Here is a 17,583-nt window from a genome sequence, read left to right on the forward strand (position 1 = left end):
TGGAAACGTTTCCAAGTCCCAGAATACTTTCATACTTTCTTTTATTGTTAGACTGCACCCTCCCCCCCAGTCATAAAATATCACTCCCTCCTTTCCTATAAATCACAATTAAGTCTATTTATTCAAGGAAGTTCATAATGTTTTCTGAAAGGGCCACATTTTTTTAAAACATCTTTATTGGAGTATAATTGCTTTACAATGGTGTGTTAGTTTCTGCTTTACAACAAAATGAATCAGTTATATATATACATATATCCCCATATCTCTTCCCTCTTGCGTCTCCCTCCCTCCCACTCTCCCACTCCCACCCCTCCAGGCGGTCACAAAGCACTGAGCTGATCTCCCTGTGCTATGCGGCTGCTTCCCACTAGCTATCTACCTTACATTTGGTAGTGTATATATGTCCATGCCTCTCTCTCGCTTTATCACAGCTTACCCTTCCCCCTCCCCATATCCTCAAGTCCATTCTCTAGTAGGTCTGGGTCTTTATTCCTGTCTTACCCCTAGGCTCTTCATGACATTTTTTTTTCTTAAATTCCATATATATGTGTTAGTATACGGTATTTGTCTCTCTCTTTCTGACTTACTTCACTCTGTATGACAGACTCTAGGTCTATCCACCTCATTACAAATAGTTCAATTTCGTTTCTTTTTATGGCTGAGTAATATTCCATTGTATATATGTGCCACATCTTCTTTATCCATTCATCCGATGATGGACACTTAGGTTGTTTCCATCTCCAGGCTATTGTAAATAGAGCTGCAATGAACATTTTGGTACATGACTCGTTTTGAATTATGGGATTGCTGGGTCATATGGTAGTTCTATTTGTAGTTTTTTAAGGAATCTCCATACTGTTCTCCACAGTGGCTGTATCAGTTTACATTCCCACCAACAGTTACATGTACCTGTCCAGTATTCCCAGCACCACTTATTGAAGAGGCTGTCCTTTCTCCACTGTACATTCCTGTGAAAGGGCCACATTTAAGGAGAATTATTTATTTATATAAATGTGAGGTTTCATTAAAATATCTATCATTACCCAGCATTTCTCAACATAATTAATCTATTAAATTACTTTGTTGATAATAATACTATATTGTGAGATCCTTAAATAACTGTTAATTTCTCTTGATTTCTTTATATTGCTTACCTTAGTGGGCATTCACAAAGCAGCCTACATACTTGTCAACAAAACTAATTTAGTATTATTGTGCTCTCTCTCTTCTTCATATTTTTTTATGCAGCATGGAATTCATCAGCAACTGGAAATGAAGGCTTTTTAAAGCAAATTTTAAAATCTCTTCAATCTGACAAGCATTTGTTGAGATACTACCATGTGGCTACCATTATACTAGACTGAAAAATATATGATAGGGACCTGTGAAGAAACTAAAAAACAAAAAAAAAAATTTAAGATAGAATATAATATTCAAGTGCTAACAAGGGACATGAAGAAGAGACCTGTGAGGAGCAGAGTCTTTGGGAGAATCTTATGGAGAGAGAAGATTGACTGACAAATGAAGGCATTTCAGATAGGCTTTTCAATGAGCCATGGCTTTGGAGGTGAGTGCAGAGTTTGTTATTTCAGGGAAAAAGTAAGGAGACTGGTTTAATTGAGATGAGGTAATGTTGAGTTTACTGCAGATCAGAGTAGGAGAGTATGGGACAGAAATATCAGCAATTCAAAGGGGAAATTAATTTGGTATCTAAATGAAAAATGAAGGGATTCATTTGAGGTTAAGGGAGATTACATAGGATCAGAATGGTAAGGTCTTGAAAGCAAATAACAGTTTGGTAAAAATGAAACTTTCAAATTAGGAAGATTTTTTGAAATAATAGAATAGAAAAAATCCATTGGAGAAGATCAAGACATGACTGTTTAAAACGATGAGTGTCAGAGCTAGGATATAGAAGTGGGACTGATAAGGGAGGGATAAATCCTAGTAAGTGTTGCTAAAGATAATAAGGATTTTGGATCATCTAACAGAAAATTATAAAGATAATTAAAAAATTTTTTTGTTGTATTTCATTTGAATTAATGGCAGAACATCAACGAAGAGGCTATCCAGGCTAAGTACTACCAAATAGGATTATATTGAGCAGAGATGTGGTTACCTAATTCAAGGGAACTTGGGGCAAAGTGTGTTCTAGAGAGCTCCTTCAACTGTAAAATAGGAATAATAGTATTATTGCGTTGGATTGTTTAGATTAATTCACGTAAAATACTTAGAATAGTGCCAGGCATGTAGTAGGCCTTTAATGTACAGCAGTTGCTGTTAATATATTTACTATTACTGCTGCTTTTTTCCCTTCTCTACTTTTTCCCTGAGAGCCGCCGCCTTTTCGGCAGGGCTTGTTGTTTTTCAGTACATTTTGCACAAGCTCGGCTTTTTATCAGATCTAGGTCTTCGGCCACGAGAACTGCGGAGTTATCATGGCCATGGTAACTATCCGTTTCGCCAGGGATAAAATGCGCCTGTAAAATTTTTACATACTCCCGTGGCACAGAATGGTGCCTTCCTCTGATCGCTTCCCCCGCCCCCCCCGCCCGGCCACATGATAGTACAGTCCATACTGCGGCTGGAAAAGGTAGCGCAAAAGTTGAGCGCGCCGAGGATTTTCTCTTCTCCCGGAAGCAATTGTTCTCTAGAGCCGGAAACAGTTGCTGTTTCAAGGGAGGTGGGACTGGGCGGGTCAGGCCGCAGCGGCTGACGGCGGGGGAGGAGCCGGGTCCGCTGCCGGGTGGAGGGGCCAGGCGAGTGTCCTTATCCTAGCTATTGGGGCTCCGGCCTGTAAGCCAGTTGGAGTCGCGTCGGCGAGAACGATTGGGCCGAGCGGAGAAAGTCATGTTGCTCTTCGTGGAGGTGAGTGGACTTGGGATTCTCGTCCTGCTCTGAGGAGAGCAGGAGTGTGAAGGCGCCGGCCGGTTCCAGCGCCATGTGACTTTCCAGGCCGTACACGGCGCGGAACCGGCAGATAGGCTGACACAGCACCTGGGCCGTGCAGGCCCGCGGCTCCGCTTTGCGCGCTCGCAGCACTTTAGGAGGCTGTGAGAGGCGAGCGCCGTGGCGGGGGAGAACCGAAGGTGGAGTATCGAGGCTTCTCTGGTGCGGCGTGAGGATCGGAGGAAGGGGAAAGCGTCCCATATGGACCTTCTAGAGGAGGCGAGCGAGGGGGGGAGGGGGGCGGGGAGGGCGGAGTCTGCGGAGAAAAGGGTAATCAGGTGGGCGCGTTCCGGGGTGAACCGAGGCCTCGCGCGGCCCTCTGGGAGCAGGCGAGCAACATGTGGGGCTGCGGAGGCAGGAAGGTGAAATTCGGTAGAAGTGTTTGGGAAAGAAAGTTGAAAGCTTCTGTTTAGCAACCCCCACCAAATTTTGTTTGGTCCCCGTCCCTAGATCTCTGGAACGTTCTGTGGGTGGCAAGCGAGTTACTGTGAACGGAGGAGAAGCCAGTAGGATTTGGCTGTATAAAGTTAACTCAGGCAGCCGCTCCGTGGTGAGGGGCTGATTTTATGAACGGATAAGAGCCCTTTACAAGGAAAATTTCAAGAACGAGCGAAACCTAGTTCGGGGAAAGCCGGTTGTTTGGGTTTTTTTTAATTGTTATTTTAACAATAGAAATACTTTTATTACTTTAACTGGAACATCTGCTGTTGGCCTATTTTAGCTTTAAAACGTAGTGGTTTTACGAGGTTCAGTTTCTCTTATTTCTGTCTTTCTCTTGTGTGCAGTGAGCATCAGCTGACTGCCTGGCTAATGCTTTGAGTAGATTCCAGATCATATTGTTCTTGCATTGTGAAAACGTCAAACCAGCAAAGCTGCAACTTCGCAGCTTGGCACTTGTTAACTATGCCCACAAAAAGAATCTTTTCAATGAGGGAAGGAATTTACAGGTTGTATAATGGATCGGGAGCCAGTCTATGGCGGGTTTTTTTCAGACGGACGTGGCGGGGGGGGGGGGAAATCTTAATCTATAGTATTCCGGCATAAAGTAGACACATGCTTCTGCCTTTTTTTTTAAATCTAACCGACAATATGTAGCTGATAAATTTGATATCTTTATATTGGGTTTTAAAGAGACAGCTACCTTATAGAGTATTCCAACCTTGGTAGTAAAGATTCCAAGTAAATCATGAAGAGATTTAAAATTATTGAATCCATTCTGTTGATCGTTTTTTATCCTCGTTGTTTTCCTTAGGCAGAATAAGAAATCATATCTGATTTCAAGCAGTGCCAGTTTGTGTTAGGAATGTTATGCCAAGCAAATGCTGCAGGTTTTAAGTGTGTATGTGTTTTGCCGGGCAAAGGACTGTGAAGTTGTAGTTGTATAAACATGAATTCCAGAATAAACTTTTGAGGTCCAAATTGATTGCTTTGGCTTTGTTAAAATGTGAACTTTAATAATAACTCCATTTATTGACCGTTTAAGCTAGATCCTCTCCTTTCTAAAACAACCTTGCAGTGTTCTATAGATGAGAAAACTGAGGTGGAGAGTTTAACTTAGTAAGACTAAAGTAGTGGAACTGGGATTTAGATACAGGTCATTCTGAAGCCAAATCATAGCTCTCACTAAAATGTTACATATAGTTAATATTTTCATTTTCTTTGTAAATCAGTATGTGGTTTTTAATTTTTCACATATAATGAGTTTTACTGAAAATTAACAATGGCATTAAATATTTGGGTCTAATTATATGGTATTAAAATCAATAAAATATAACATACTGGTCTCTCGGCATTTTGTTAACTAATATTCAATCCTTGTAACCTCATGATGTAGGAATTATTCTAAATGAGGGAACCAAAGTTCAGAAGTTTGATGTCTAAGGTCATTCAGGTGTAAATAATGTGGGGACTAAAGTCTGAAGTCTGGCTTCTAGAACATAAGTCACAGACTCCAAAACTTATTTTTGCACTTACTTTCCAATAAGCCAGGGGTTCTTAATCTGGGTCCCTAGATGGAATTGAGGAAAAAAAAATTTGCCTGTTTATTTTCACTAGCTTCTAATTGAAATCTAGAATTGAAGAGAATTAAAAATTCTTGACATTTCAATGGATGCAACAAGAGAAGTGTTTTCATATCATATTACAGTTTTTGCAGATATCTTGAAATGTTTACGCGCATTGCTCCTTATTATATGTAAAAAAAAGTCTTGTTTAATGCACTTGTAAAGAAACATTTATTACTAAATTAGAAATTTTAAAATACTTTCATAACTATACTATAACTGATTTTTTGTAGTCCTGTGTATTTCATATACTTAAAAACATTCTGAGAAGAGATTCATAGGTTAATTGGACTACTGAAGAGGTCCATGGCATGAGGGAGGTTAATAACCACTTTACTACCAACTAAGTTGCTTTGGTAGGACTTCTCTAATCTGGGATTGATGAGTCCTCTGCAGCTGTGTTCAAAATCTTTTATTTGTGTGCATTTTTCTGGAGAGACCCCAGCTTAACTAGTTTATAACTGGAATCAGTGGGATAGGTAATAGGAATGATAATAATATAATAATAGTTGTGGTCTCATGAATTGTGCTCACTATTGATATGTCAGGCCTGTTAAGTCTTTTTGCATGTATACATTTATATACATCAACTCAAACCTATCTATGAGGTAAGTAGGATTATTATCGCCATTTTAGAGATAAAGAAACTAAGGCACAGAAAATTTAAGAAACTTGCCCAAGATCATACAGCTAGTGAATATTGAAGGTGGAATTAGAACTCTAAATTGCAGTATACTGCAATAGAAATCTATAGGCAGACTAGGAATCCTATTTTAGGTAATACTTAGATGTACCTTTTTTAAAACTTGGTCTTGCAGACAAAGGGCTATACTGACTTCAGTAGTTTTATTGTCTTTATCTCATCTCTGTTCTGAAGGAGACACATACCGTGTCTGTCTGTCTGGGAAGAGGTAAAAACGTTTGGATAATATACCAAATTGTCAAACATGTTCCAACATAAATTCGGTTACAAAAAATTCTGAAAGTTTGAAACAGCAATTTGCTGTGTTCTTCTGACTGCTAGAGAGTTATTTAAGTTTTTGAGCGCCAAGGAGGCAGTTTGCAATCTTTTCGTGTTTTTATGGTTTGCCAGTATTTTATTCATTTTTCAGATCATTTTCTCCCTCCAGTATTTCCAGCCAATTATGTCTGCTCTAGTTGTTTGGCAATGTTTTAATTGGATTTCTGTCTCTATTTGAGTTTTTCCCTAAAAATGAATACTTATAACTACTTATTTAGGTAGCAGTGACTTTTATGCACCCTAGGATGCATACTCTCACATAATTTTTAAAATTTATGGTAAAATACACATAACAAAATGTATCATCTTAACCATTTTTAATGTACAGTTCAGTGGTATTAAGTACATTTACATTGTTGTGCAACCATTGCCACCATCCATCTCCAGAAGCTTCATCTTGCAAAACCGAAGCTCTGTACACATTAAACAGTAAATCCCTCTTCCCCCAGATCTTATACAATTTTAAAAGTAATTTATTTGACTTCTGAAGTTTTCTGCTTTTTTAGGTGATAACGTTTTAAATTTTAGGTTAGCTTTAGAATCTGAAGTAAGTGAGATATTTGCCTAGATAATTTTTCATTGATTTTATATTTCAGTAATCATGGGAAGTATTGTGCCTTTTACCTCAAGTATAGTACTCAGTTTTTTCCCATTAGCTTAAATAATCACATATTTATAAAAAGTTATTGGATATGACTTAGTTGAAATGACTTTTCAAAAATGACTGAAAAGAAGAAAGTGCCTTAACGAATTGTGAAATTATTGCCAAGAAGAATTATAAATAAGTGAATAGCTGAGTGATTTTTGAACAATTTGATTTTGGAATATTTATTGGAGGTGGATACAGAGTTTTAAAAAGGATAAACATTTTCAAAGAAATATTTTCAAATATAATGGGCTGAAAATGAAGTAGAAATTATTTTTGAAGTGTGAAAAGTGGAATAAAATGCTCAGAAGTGAATATAAAGATGTAAAAGTACCTCATGGTGCTTCAAATTACAGTATGTGAAAAACCAGTAACTAGAAATATTGATATTCAACTATTTTCTATCAATTCAGGCTGTCTGTCAGCTCTATATTACTTCTCAGCTAATGGAAGTGATCTTTAGTACTAGACATGAACATTTGAAATCTGTAATTTTGGTCTCTCCCTAAGAGCTTAAAAAAAGATTTAGACCCTGTAGGTAGAGATGGGGTCCGTGTCTGTATTGCAGAGGAGTGGAAAGTAGAGGAAGTTAGGAAACGAATGCAGCTATCATTGTGAAGTCTTAAAAAAATTTTTTTAAGCTTCCACTTCGAATATCCTTAAGTGAAAATGGAAAGTGACTCTTTAGCTCTGATAGTGCTTGTAGGATTTTAATATATTGTTCCTATAGTCTGTGTTTTGCTTAAGTTGTGTTTTCTTTAAAGTTCAATTCTTGAGGGAGGTTTCCAGTCTTGAAAACATTGTAAACTTTTGTGTTTTGCGCTATGATTTTCTGTAAGGGTTTTGGAATCCTGGGTTCAAATGTTAGCTATGACCTGAGGCAAGTGACAACTTTTTTTGATCCTCAACTTCTTATCTGTAATTTGAGAATGATTCTTCTGACAGTTTAGGTTGTGTTCATGGTGGGTTTTTTTGTTTTCTTTTTTGTTTTGTTTGGCTGTGTTGGGTCTTTGTTGCTGCACGCGGGCTTTCTCTAGTGGCGGCCAGCCAGGGCTACTCTTCGTTGCAGTGCGCAGGCTTCTCATTGCGGTGGCTCCTCTAGTTGTGGAGCACAGGCTCTAGGTGCGTGGGCTTCAGTAGTTGTGGCTCATGGGGCTCTGGAGCACAGGCTTGGTAGTTGTGGCGCACGGGCTTAGTTGCTCCGCGGCATGTGGGATCTTCCCGGGCTAGGGATTGAACCCGTGTCCCCTGCATTGGCAGGCAGATTCTCAACCACTGCACCACCAGGGAAGGAAGCCCTGTGTTCATGGTGCTTATGTATTAAGCCTTGTTTGTAATACAGTCTAGGTAAAGGCTTGACAGACACTATCATGTGATCATCACAGCAAGTATTTCTGGGAAATTTATTAAAACTACATGATAGTAGCACTATTAATTGCAAAAGCTACTGTGAGATAGCACTGATTTAAGAGACGTATAACTTTGAGTTTGAATCCCAGCATCGTTATTGTTTTGCTGTAAGCCAAACAGGTTAATTACCTTACTTTAAATTTTTTATAGTTTGAGTATATTATCAATTGGGCAAATAAAACTTTTAAAATGAGAATGAAGCTTGCGGACTGTTAAAATTTAGACTCATTTATGTGCAAGATTTAAAGAAATACAAATGATAAAGTGCAAATCGGCACTTTATATTTGCTCTTGTGGAAAAAAATATTTTTTCTAATGTATAAGTGTAAGTAAATGTAAGGAAAAGAAACTTGAATATCACATACTCATGTTTCCTCTCGTCTGTTGCCTTGTCTGGACATTTGAACCAATCTTTAGTTCAGAAAATGTCTCTGTATTTATAAACGACTGGCTCTAAATTAAAGACAGAGGAGTACTTTAGATGAATATTACTAGGAGTATGGTATGAACATAGGCATAGAGCCAAGGATGAGGAATTTAGTTTTGTTTGATTTATATATTATTGAGGGAAGAGAAAAGCATTTTCTCTGTCAGGGCAGAAAAGTCAGGAGTAATCCAGGGTTTGTATAGTACATAGTTGGCCAGTATTTCATACCACTAGGTAGTGCAAACTACAAAATGGGTAGAGTGACCATACCTCCCATTTTGTCCTGGACAGTCATAGTGTACACCTGTTTTCTGGAACAGATGTCGCACCCCGTTTTATTCTCAAAAATGTCCTGGTTTGTATGATAATTTTTCAGAGGAGATCAGAGATTTACTGTGTGCTTTTTGGCTGGTTGTTGTTTTTCCATATCATTAACAAGGGAAGATAGTGTATTAAATTGGTACTAAAGTATTTGTTGTTGAATTGGCTATGGGAAATGTAAATTTATAGGATTTACAAAAATTTGCAGTTGAGCAAGCCAAGGGAAATAGGGTTATTCTATCGTTTTGAGTTGGAGGAAGGAAAAAAATAGGAGGGCAGTGATTGAGTAATAATAAGATACATTTATATGAAAGGTTGCATAAAAGAATGGTTAAGAACATGGACTCTGGGGCCAGGCTGCCTGCTCAGGTTAGGCAACTTTCTAGTTGTATGACCTTGGGCAAGTTGTTTAACTTGTGTTTCTCAGTTTCCTTATCTGTAAACTGAGGATAATACTAATATATGAGATATTATAATTATTATCTATCTCAAAGGGTTGTTAAGAGGATTGACAGTCAATGTAAAGCACTTAGTGTCTGGTACATAATAAACATAAGTGAGTTGCTGCTTTCACATATACTTATGAAATATCTCATTTCAGTTTTCGTAACAAATGGTTTGCTGACTTGGCTATACACACTAGGAATTAAAAGGTGCCCTTTTTGAAAAGGATTATTTTGATATTTAGTACTGATATTTGAGGTTTGAGGTTTTTTGAGTTCATTTGTATGGTTAGCTATTGGCTTTATCAGATGACCAATTTGAAGTAAAATGACTTGGTATTTTGAGGACTATTTAAATGCTAAATATCTATTAATTGGGTTCTTAGTCCTTAACAGTAAGGTGATTATGAATCTCATATGAAGAACTTTTTAGGAAGAAGTCTAATTTTGATTATATCTTCAGATCAATCCATGATTCCCCCAAAGGTGGTTAGTTGGTTTTTTTTTTGACCGCGTTGGGTCTTCGTTGCGTTCGGGCTTTCTCTTGTTGCGGCGAGTGGGGGCTTCTCTTCATTGCGGTGCTCAGGCTTCTCATTGCGGTGGCTTCTCCTTGCGGAGCACAGGCTCTAGGCGCACAGGCTTCAGTAGTTGTGGTGCACGGGCTTAGTTGCTCCACAGCATGTGGTATCTTCCGGGACCAGGACTCGAACCCGTGTCCCCTGTATTGGTAGGTGGATTCTTAACTACTGTGCCACCAGGGAAGCCCTCCCCCAGAGTTTTAAGCACTCATCATCTGTCATATGACTGAGGAAGTGGGAATTGGGGGAACTTGTCTTTCCCTCTGATATTAGAGGATCAGCAGTAATAGTTTTATTGATGAATAAACTGAAGATTTCCTTCCAGGTGTGGAGTAAGTGAATCCTGATTTTTGACAATTGGGCAAATGACTTAGGTTGGTCCAGTTACCTTGCTATTCAAAGTGTGAGCCTCAGTAACTTCTTTACCCAGGGCTTGTTAGAATACAAACTCTCTAGCCCTATCCCTGAACTGCTGAATCAGAATCTGCATTTTATCAAGATCCCTAGATGATTCTTATGCACAGTAAAGTTTAAGAAACTCTCATATAGCATTATAAATTTTATTATTGGTCTCCTGTGTGCTAGTTACTGTTCAAGGTGCTAGAGAAGAGTAAACCATAGACAAGGTCGCTGCCATTGTGGAGCTTGTGGACAAAATAATTCAAGTTAGGGTAAGTGCTTTGTAATAGGGGGTAAATTTTATTGCATAAATTACCATGGATCTTACCTTTTAAAAAAAATTTTTTTTTAATAGCTGAAAATTAGCTGTACCATGGCCCTAAGATAGAAATCATTGCAGAGCTGAATTGACTTCTGCCCTGGGTACTCTAGTTCTTATCTGGTGTCTATTTTCTATATCCATTTCTTCTGTATTGTTAGACACTCTAGGTGGAACTGGGGCCAGGGACTGTTTTACAGACTTGGTGAGGAGATTTGTAATATTCCTTAAATAGTATGTAACTTGTTGTCTTAAAGTTTTCTCTGAGGCAACTGTAGTATAGTGGCAGACTCTGCAGAGTGCCTAGGTTCAAATTCTGGCTCTGTCTTTATTAGCTGTGCAGCCTTGGGCAGATTACCTTTAGGTAATGTAAGGTTTTCCTTATCTACAAAATGTAGATGATAGAATTTAAATGTAGTTGTTATGAAGATGAATTAAGTGTTCCATAAATGTTAGTTATCCTTCTTTGTCAGAATGGGTGAAAAATTCCCATTTTTCATTTTTACTTTCTATAAAATGCCCCTAAGCATCTTCTAGTAGGACTCTGAAGTTTCATGCTGGATGAAATGACAGGTGTTTATTTTTTTTGGGGGGTGGGGGGCGGCTGTGCCTTGCAGCTTGTGGGATCTTAGTTCCCTGATCAGGGATTGAACCTGTGCCCCTTGCAGTGGAATTGCGGAGTCATAACCGCTGGACCGCCAGGGAATTCCACCCCACTTTTTTTTTAAAGTACTTGTGGTGTTGTCCTCTCAGTATTGGAGATGTAAAAATTAAACCTGGATGATTGATCTGCCATGAGGCAAATAAGTTTAATCAATTTCTATACTTTATTTCTGTTTTTCAGCATTTGTAGGGTTAAGTGGCATGGGATTTCTGTTTCTGATAGTAAATAGGTAAGTAAAACAAACAGTTATATATGACCAAAGAGATGGTTTTGCCATATTTATGGTGACTTTTTCCTAACTCTTGGTTCTGTTACCTTAAAACTGCTCTTTTATGACCAGAAGATATCATTTTGTCAAGAAATTTATGTTTCTGTTTTTTCCTTTCATTTGTATCTTTCCCCAGATAGGAACTGGCATAAAATGGGTCAATCATAAGGACTGCTTTTGGCTTATTCGATAATGGCATATATTGCTTAGAGATAGAGGTGTTGATCTGTTAGTTTTATGGACTGACAATTTGAATTTTTTTGTGGTGATTTGAGAGTATCTTTGTGCTTACATACTGCACATGTGTATGTTGGCAGATAGTTTCAGCATGCACTTGGACAATTTACATCCTTTAATAGATGTTTTATATAACTGTAGCCTCAAGGGCTTACTTCTAGTTCTGTGGGAGAGATAAGGATTTTTTTTTTAATGAGATAAGGATTTTTATGGGCTTCTTCATTAAACTTAGTCAAAAGATGAGTCAAACATGGTTATCTAGAATTTAAATGAAAAATTAAGTCTTTTTTTCTCATTAAACTGACTTGTCAGATTCATTATTGTGTCATTTTAAAGATTATTTGTTATATGAAAACATCAACGTTTTAATTTTTTTTTCAATTAAAAAATTTATTTATTTTGGCTGTGCTGGGTCTTTGTTGCAGCACTCAGGATCTTTAGTTGTGGCATGTGTGCGGGACCTAGTTCCCTGACCAGGGATCAAACCCAGGCCCCCTGCATTGGGAGCTCGGAGTCTTACCCACTGGACTACCAGGAAGTCCCCACATCAAGTTTTTTTGATGGACATTTTCAGTTTCCAAATTTTCTTTATATTGAGCAATTCTATAAAGGACATTCTTATGTATAAAGCTGTTAGGCTAATATTCTCTGTGGTAGCTCAAATAGTGAATGTTTTAAAAGTTTTTCACATCAATATTGACATATTGCTTTACAAAGGTGTTATGACCTTATTTATTTATTTGTTTGTTTATTTATTTGCCGTGCCATGCGGCAAGCAGATCTTAGTTCCCAGACCAGGGATCAAACCTATGCCCCCTCAGCGGAAACATGGAGTCCTAACTGCTGGACCACCAGGGAATTCCCTCTCCACTTTTTTCTGTGCTTGTGCATTATTTCACACACTTGAATCATTTCCATAAGATAGCAACTTGCTTTACTGTTTTTCCAAGTGTCTTCAAAATGTGAACATTTTCCATGTCTTCTATATTTTTTTCTCCATTTTTAAAAACTTTATTTTGAAATAATTATAGATTCACAAGAAGTTGTCCCCAGAACGTACAGCGTGGTACCGTGTACTTTTTGCCCAGGTCCCTCCAGTAGTAACACCTTGCTTAACCATAGTATGATGTAAAGACAAGCAAATTTACGTTGATACAGTCCGCAGAACTTATTCAGGTCTCATCAGTTTTATATACAATCTGGTTTTAAGGCTCTAGGATATTCTGTATGTGGCTGGACTACAGTTACTGAACAAATCCTCACTCTCTTGTTGGTGTCTTGTTCTATTCGGGCTGCTATAACAATATCACAGATTAGGTAGCTTATGAACAACAGAAATTTATTTCTGGGAAGTCCAGGATCATGGTGCCAACAGATTTGGTATTTCTTGAGGGTTTTCTGGTTCATAGATGGTGCCTTTTCACTGTGTCCTCAGTGGTGGAAGGGACTAGGGAGGTCTGTGGACTCTCTTTTAGAAGAGCACTAATCTCATTCATTTTCATGACTTAAGCAACTCCCAAAGGCCCCACCTCCCAGTACTATGACATTGGGCATTAGGATTTCAATATATGAAGTTGGGAGTTACACAGATGTTCAGACCATAGCAGTTGAATGTTTCTAACTTTTCACTATTATAAAATTGTGATGAACATCTTTGTATTTATATTTTTGTATATCTTTCTTTTGAGCAAATCTGACAAGTAGAATTTCTGGACCAAAGAATATATAATTTTAAGGCTTTTGATAAACATTGCCAACTCTTAGCAAAGTTATATGAATTACAGCAGTGAGTTGTTTCTTTTTATACTTGTCAAAATGGCACTAAGTAGTTCAATAGGCAAAATTGACATTTAAAAAATTTTTTTTAATTTATTTTTGGCTGCATTGGGTCTTAGTTGCAACGCACAGGTTTCTCTCCAATTGTGGCGCGCGGGCTCAGTAGTTGCGGTGTGTGGGCTCTCTAGTTGTGGTACGTGGACTTAGTTGTCCTGCAGCACGTGGGATCTTAGTTCCCCGACCAGGGATCAAACCAGTGTCCCTTGCATTGGAAGGCGGATTCTTAACCGCTGGACCACGAGGGAAGTCCCGGTAAAATTGACTTTTTTTGGCTGGGGGGTGGGGGGCCATGCTGCGCAGCATGCGGGATCTTAGTTCCATGACCAGGATTGAACCCGTGCCTCCTGCAGTAGAAGTGTGGAGTCCTAACCACTGGACACCAGGAAATTCCCTAAAATTGACATTTTGCAATTAATTATTCCTGCTTGTTTTTGTACCTTTTCCCTGTTTGGTAGATCTCTTACTAGTTTGCAGTTCTATTGTTTTATTTTCTTTTTTTTTGCCTGCATTGTGTCTTTGCTGCTGTGGGCGGTCTTGCTCCAGTCAGAGAAATGGCTACTCTTCATTGTGGTCTGCGGGCCTCTCACTGCGGTGGCTTCTTGTTGTGGAGCACGGGCTCTTGATGCATGGGCTTCAGTAGTTGCAGCACACGGGCTCAGTAGTTGTGGCACACAGGCCCTAGAGTGTGTGGGCTTCAGTAGTTGTGGGGGTGTGTGGGCTCATTACTTGCGGCGCACAGGCGCTAGGGTGCGTGGACTTCAGTAGTCGTGGCTCGCGGGCTCTAGAGCGCCGGCTCAGTAGTTGTGGCGCATGGGCTTAGTTGCTCCGCAGCATGTGGGATCTTCCTGGACCAGGGCTCAAACCCGTGTCCCCTGCATTGACAGGCGGATTCTTAACCACTGCACCACCAGGGAAGTCCCCAGTTCTATTGTTAATAGTAACCTTCCAAACCTTTTCTGTTTTTACATACCAATATGTTTATCTGCACAATGATTTTATGTTTGTTAATATGAATAAAAACCAAAATGCTTATTGTTTTGCAACTTGAATTTTTTCACTGAATAATATACCTTGGAGCACTTTCCACATTAGTGTATGTAGGCCTTTTTTTTTAAACTTTTATAGTATTCTATGTTATGAAATATACTACATTTTATTTAACCATTTGTCTATAGATGGATATTTAGGTTATTTTCAGTCTTTCACTAATGGGGTCAGGGCTGCAATATACATTCTTGTATACGTCTTCTTCTGTACATTAATGGCTTTTAGAGTGTATACTCTTAACTAGTCTGGAGAAAAATATAAACATGCACAGGAATACTGCTCGTCTATATGCCATAGACCTCACACTTTGATTATTCTTGGCACCATTAGCAAGGGAGACATCAGATTTATGGGTAGTATGCTGCTGAAAGGCATCTAGTTAATTATTTTGAGTCATTATTAAATGCTCAGTGAAATAGTACATCCCGTCAGTAAGTAAAAGTTAAGCTTTTTTAATCATAATTCCCCAATATTGGGTATTTATTTATAAATTAAGTATACGTGGCATAATATATCTTGTATGTTAAATATTAGCCTTAATCTCTTTATCATATTTGGGACCTCCCAATTCTTCAGTAGCTTTCTACATTTGCAGAAATGCCCATATTATGAGTTAGGCCTCTCCAGTGAACGTACTAGTCAAAACGCAAATTCCCAGATTCCCTTGTATCTGGATGGATGCAGGCATGTTACTAAGAGCCACTAGTCAGACCACACCTACAGATGTCTTCTATTTGAAAATATACAATGTAGGGAAATGAGGGTTCTATTCATAACTTCCATTTTATAGACGGAAGTGGCAGTAGAGGTGGTCAGCTTAAAGTGGAGTTAGTACAAGGTTGAGTTAGTTCCTAATGGAGAAGTGACATTGGTGCTGGTAATAATAAAAGTTGTAATGGATTTGAGTTTTGGCGTTTACTGCTTGGTGGTGGCAGGGTTAGTGATTTCCTCATCAGGGCACTTCCGGAACATTTTTTTTTTTTTTTTTTTTTAAAGAAGATGTTGGGGGTAGGAGTTTATTAATTTATTTATTTTTGCTGTGCTGGGTTTTCGTTTCTGTGCGAGGTCTTTCTCTAGTTGTGGCAAGCAGGGGCCACTCTTCATTGCGGTGTGTGGGCCTCTCACTATTGGCGGCCTCTCTTGTTGCAGAGCACAGGCTCCAGACGTGCAGGCTCAGTAGTTGTGGTTCACGGGCCTAGTTGCTCCGCGGCATGTGGGATCCTCCAGACCAGGGCTCGAACCCATGTCCTCTGCATTAGCAGGCAGATTCTCAACCACTGTGCCACCAGGGAAGCCTGACACTATCTTTTAATAAATTACCTTTCTGTTTAATTTAGCCAGAGTGGATTCTGAATTCTAACTGATAAGCATGCACTGTTCACATGTCTACATAGGGGCAAATGTAAAGTTTACTTGCATTCTAAAATTGCTACATAAGGACTTCCCTGGTGGTCCAGTGGCTAAGGCTCCGCTCTCCAATGCAGGGGGCCCAGGTTTGATCCCTGGTCAGGGAACTAGATCCCACATGCATGCTGCAACTAAGAGTTTGCATGCCGCAACTAAAGTTTGTGCATGCTGCAACTAAAGTTCCTGCATGCTGCGAAGAAGATCCCGCGTGCCACAACTAAGACCCGGTGCAGCCAAATAAATAAATAAATAAATATTTAAAAAAACAAAAGAAAAAGAAAAAACTGGTACCTAGAGGTGTTTTTGATTGTTTGTTTCTTTTGCCAAGTCGTGAGGCTTTCAGGATCCCAGTTTCCCGACCAGGAATTGAACCCCTACCCCCTGCAGTGGAAGCATGGAGACCCAATCACTGGAGCGCCAAGGAATTACGTACCTAGAGGTTTTTAAATAATACCTGGGTACCTGTCCTGGTGGGGCTACCTGGTGGTACCATAAGAAAATTGGTTGTTTATTGCCTGAGCTAATTAATGATATGAAGTAGTTGTAAATTAACATCTCTAAGCGAAGATGTTGCTTTGGTTATTCATCTTTGGTGCTACTTTAAAGATGCTTTTGCTCCCTTGCTACGTTTGACATTTTGTTATTGGTTTTGATGTTTATTGTAAAAGCTTTTAGCAGCCCTGAAATCAAAAAGCCAAGACCCACTCCAATGTAAGACTTCCATTTTAAACAGGCACATGAAAACAAGGAAGACTGTATCAACTCTGATTTTCTAGCACATCAGAAGGGTAAATACAATAGTTAAACATTAGTTGGGTTCTTTTGTTTGTTTTGTTTTGCACCTATGCCTCTACTGTTCCATTCAAATAGACAGTTGAAAGTGTACTCTTGGCCTGGTTTATATTAATAGCTGAAATAGAAGAGGAAGACCCAGTTTCTACCTTTTCTTCATTGAGCCCACTGCCTGGTTGCAAAGAACACTTACTTAAATAAACTATTACAGTGGTAACAAAATAGAAGTATGTACAAATAACAAGAGGGAAAGAGGAAGTAGTGACCAACACACATGAAGTTAGGTGTCCAAGGTGTGTAGAAACTATAAGGAGTTTTGGTAGAATAGGCATTATACATATACACACACACACACACACACACATATATATTTTTAAAACTTGCTTGTTTACTTTTTTTACCTAATGAAGGTTTTATTTATTTATTTATTTATTTATTATTTTGTTTGGCTGTGTTGGGTCTTTGTTGCTGCACGCGGGCTTTCTCTAGTTGTGGTGAACAGGGGCTACTCTTCACTGTGGTGCGCGGGCTTCTCATTGCTGGGGCTTCTCTTGTTGCGGAGCATGCGGGCTCTAGGCGCGCCGGCTTCAGTAGTTGTGGCTTGAGAACCCTAGAGCTCAGGCTCAGTAGTTGTGGCTCACAGGCTTAGCTACTCCGCGGCATGTGGGATCTTCCCAGACCAGAGCTTGAACCCATGTCCTCTGCATTGGCAGGTGGATTCTTAACCACTGCACCACCAGGGAAGTCCCATTATAT

At 39.0% G+C, this 17,583-nt stretch overlaps 1 protein-coding gene across 3 annotated transcripts in view; it reads left to right on the forward strand.

Moving 5' to 3' along the window:
* Positions 1-2,693: 2,693 nt before the first annotated feature.
* LARP4 (La ribonucleoprotein 4) overlaps positions 2,694-17,583 on the forward strand; it is a 66,223-nt gene continuing 51,333 nt past the window's right edge. For 2 of the 3 annotated variants that reach the window (XM_022572183.2, XM_089920706.1), the window contains exon 1: positions 2,694-2,868. In XM_022572183.2, the coding sequence (XP_022427891.1) occupies positions 2,851-2,868 (18 nt within the window). In that variant the 5' untranslated portion in view covers positions 2,694-2,850. Of the gene's footprint in view, positions 2,869-11,420; positions 11,470-17,583 lie in introns of all 3 variants that reach the window. The other variant, XM_022572184.2, reaches the window with a different exon arrangement.

This window comes from Delphinapterus leucas, chromosome 11, assembly GCF_059928025.1.
Source record: "Delphinapterus leucas isolate spDelLeu-1000000601 "Yukka" chromosome 11, BTC_Dleu_Yukka2, whole genome shotgun sequence".
Classification (NCBI taxonomy): domain Eukaryota; kingdom Metazoa; phylum Chordata; class Mammalia; order Artiodactyla; family Monodontidae; genus Delphinapterus; species Delphinapterus leucas.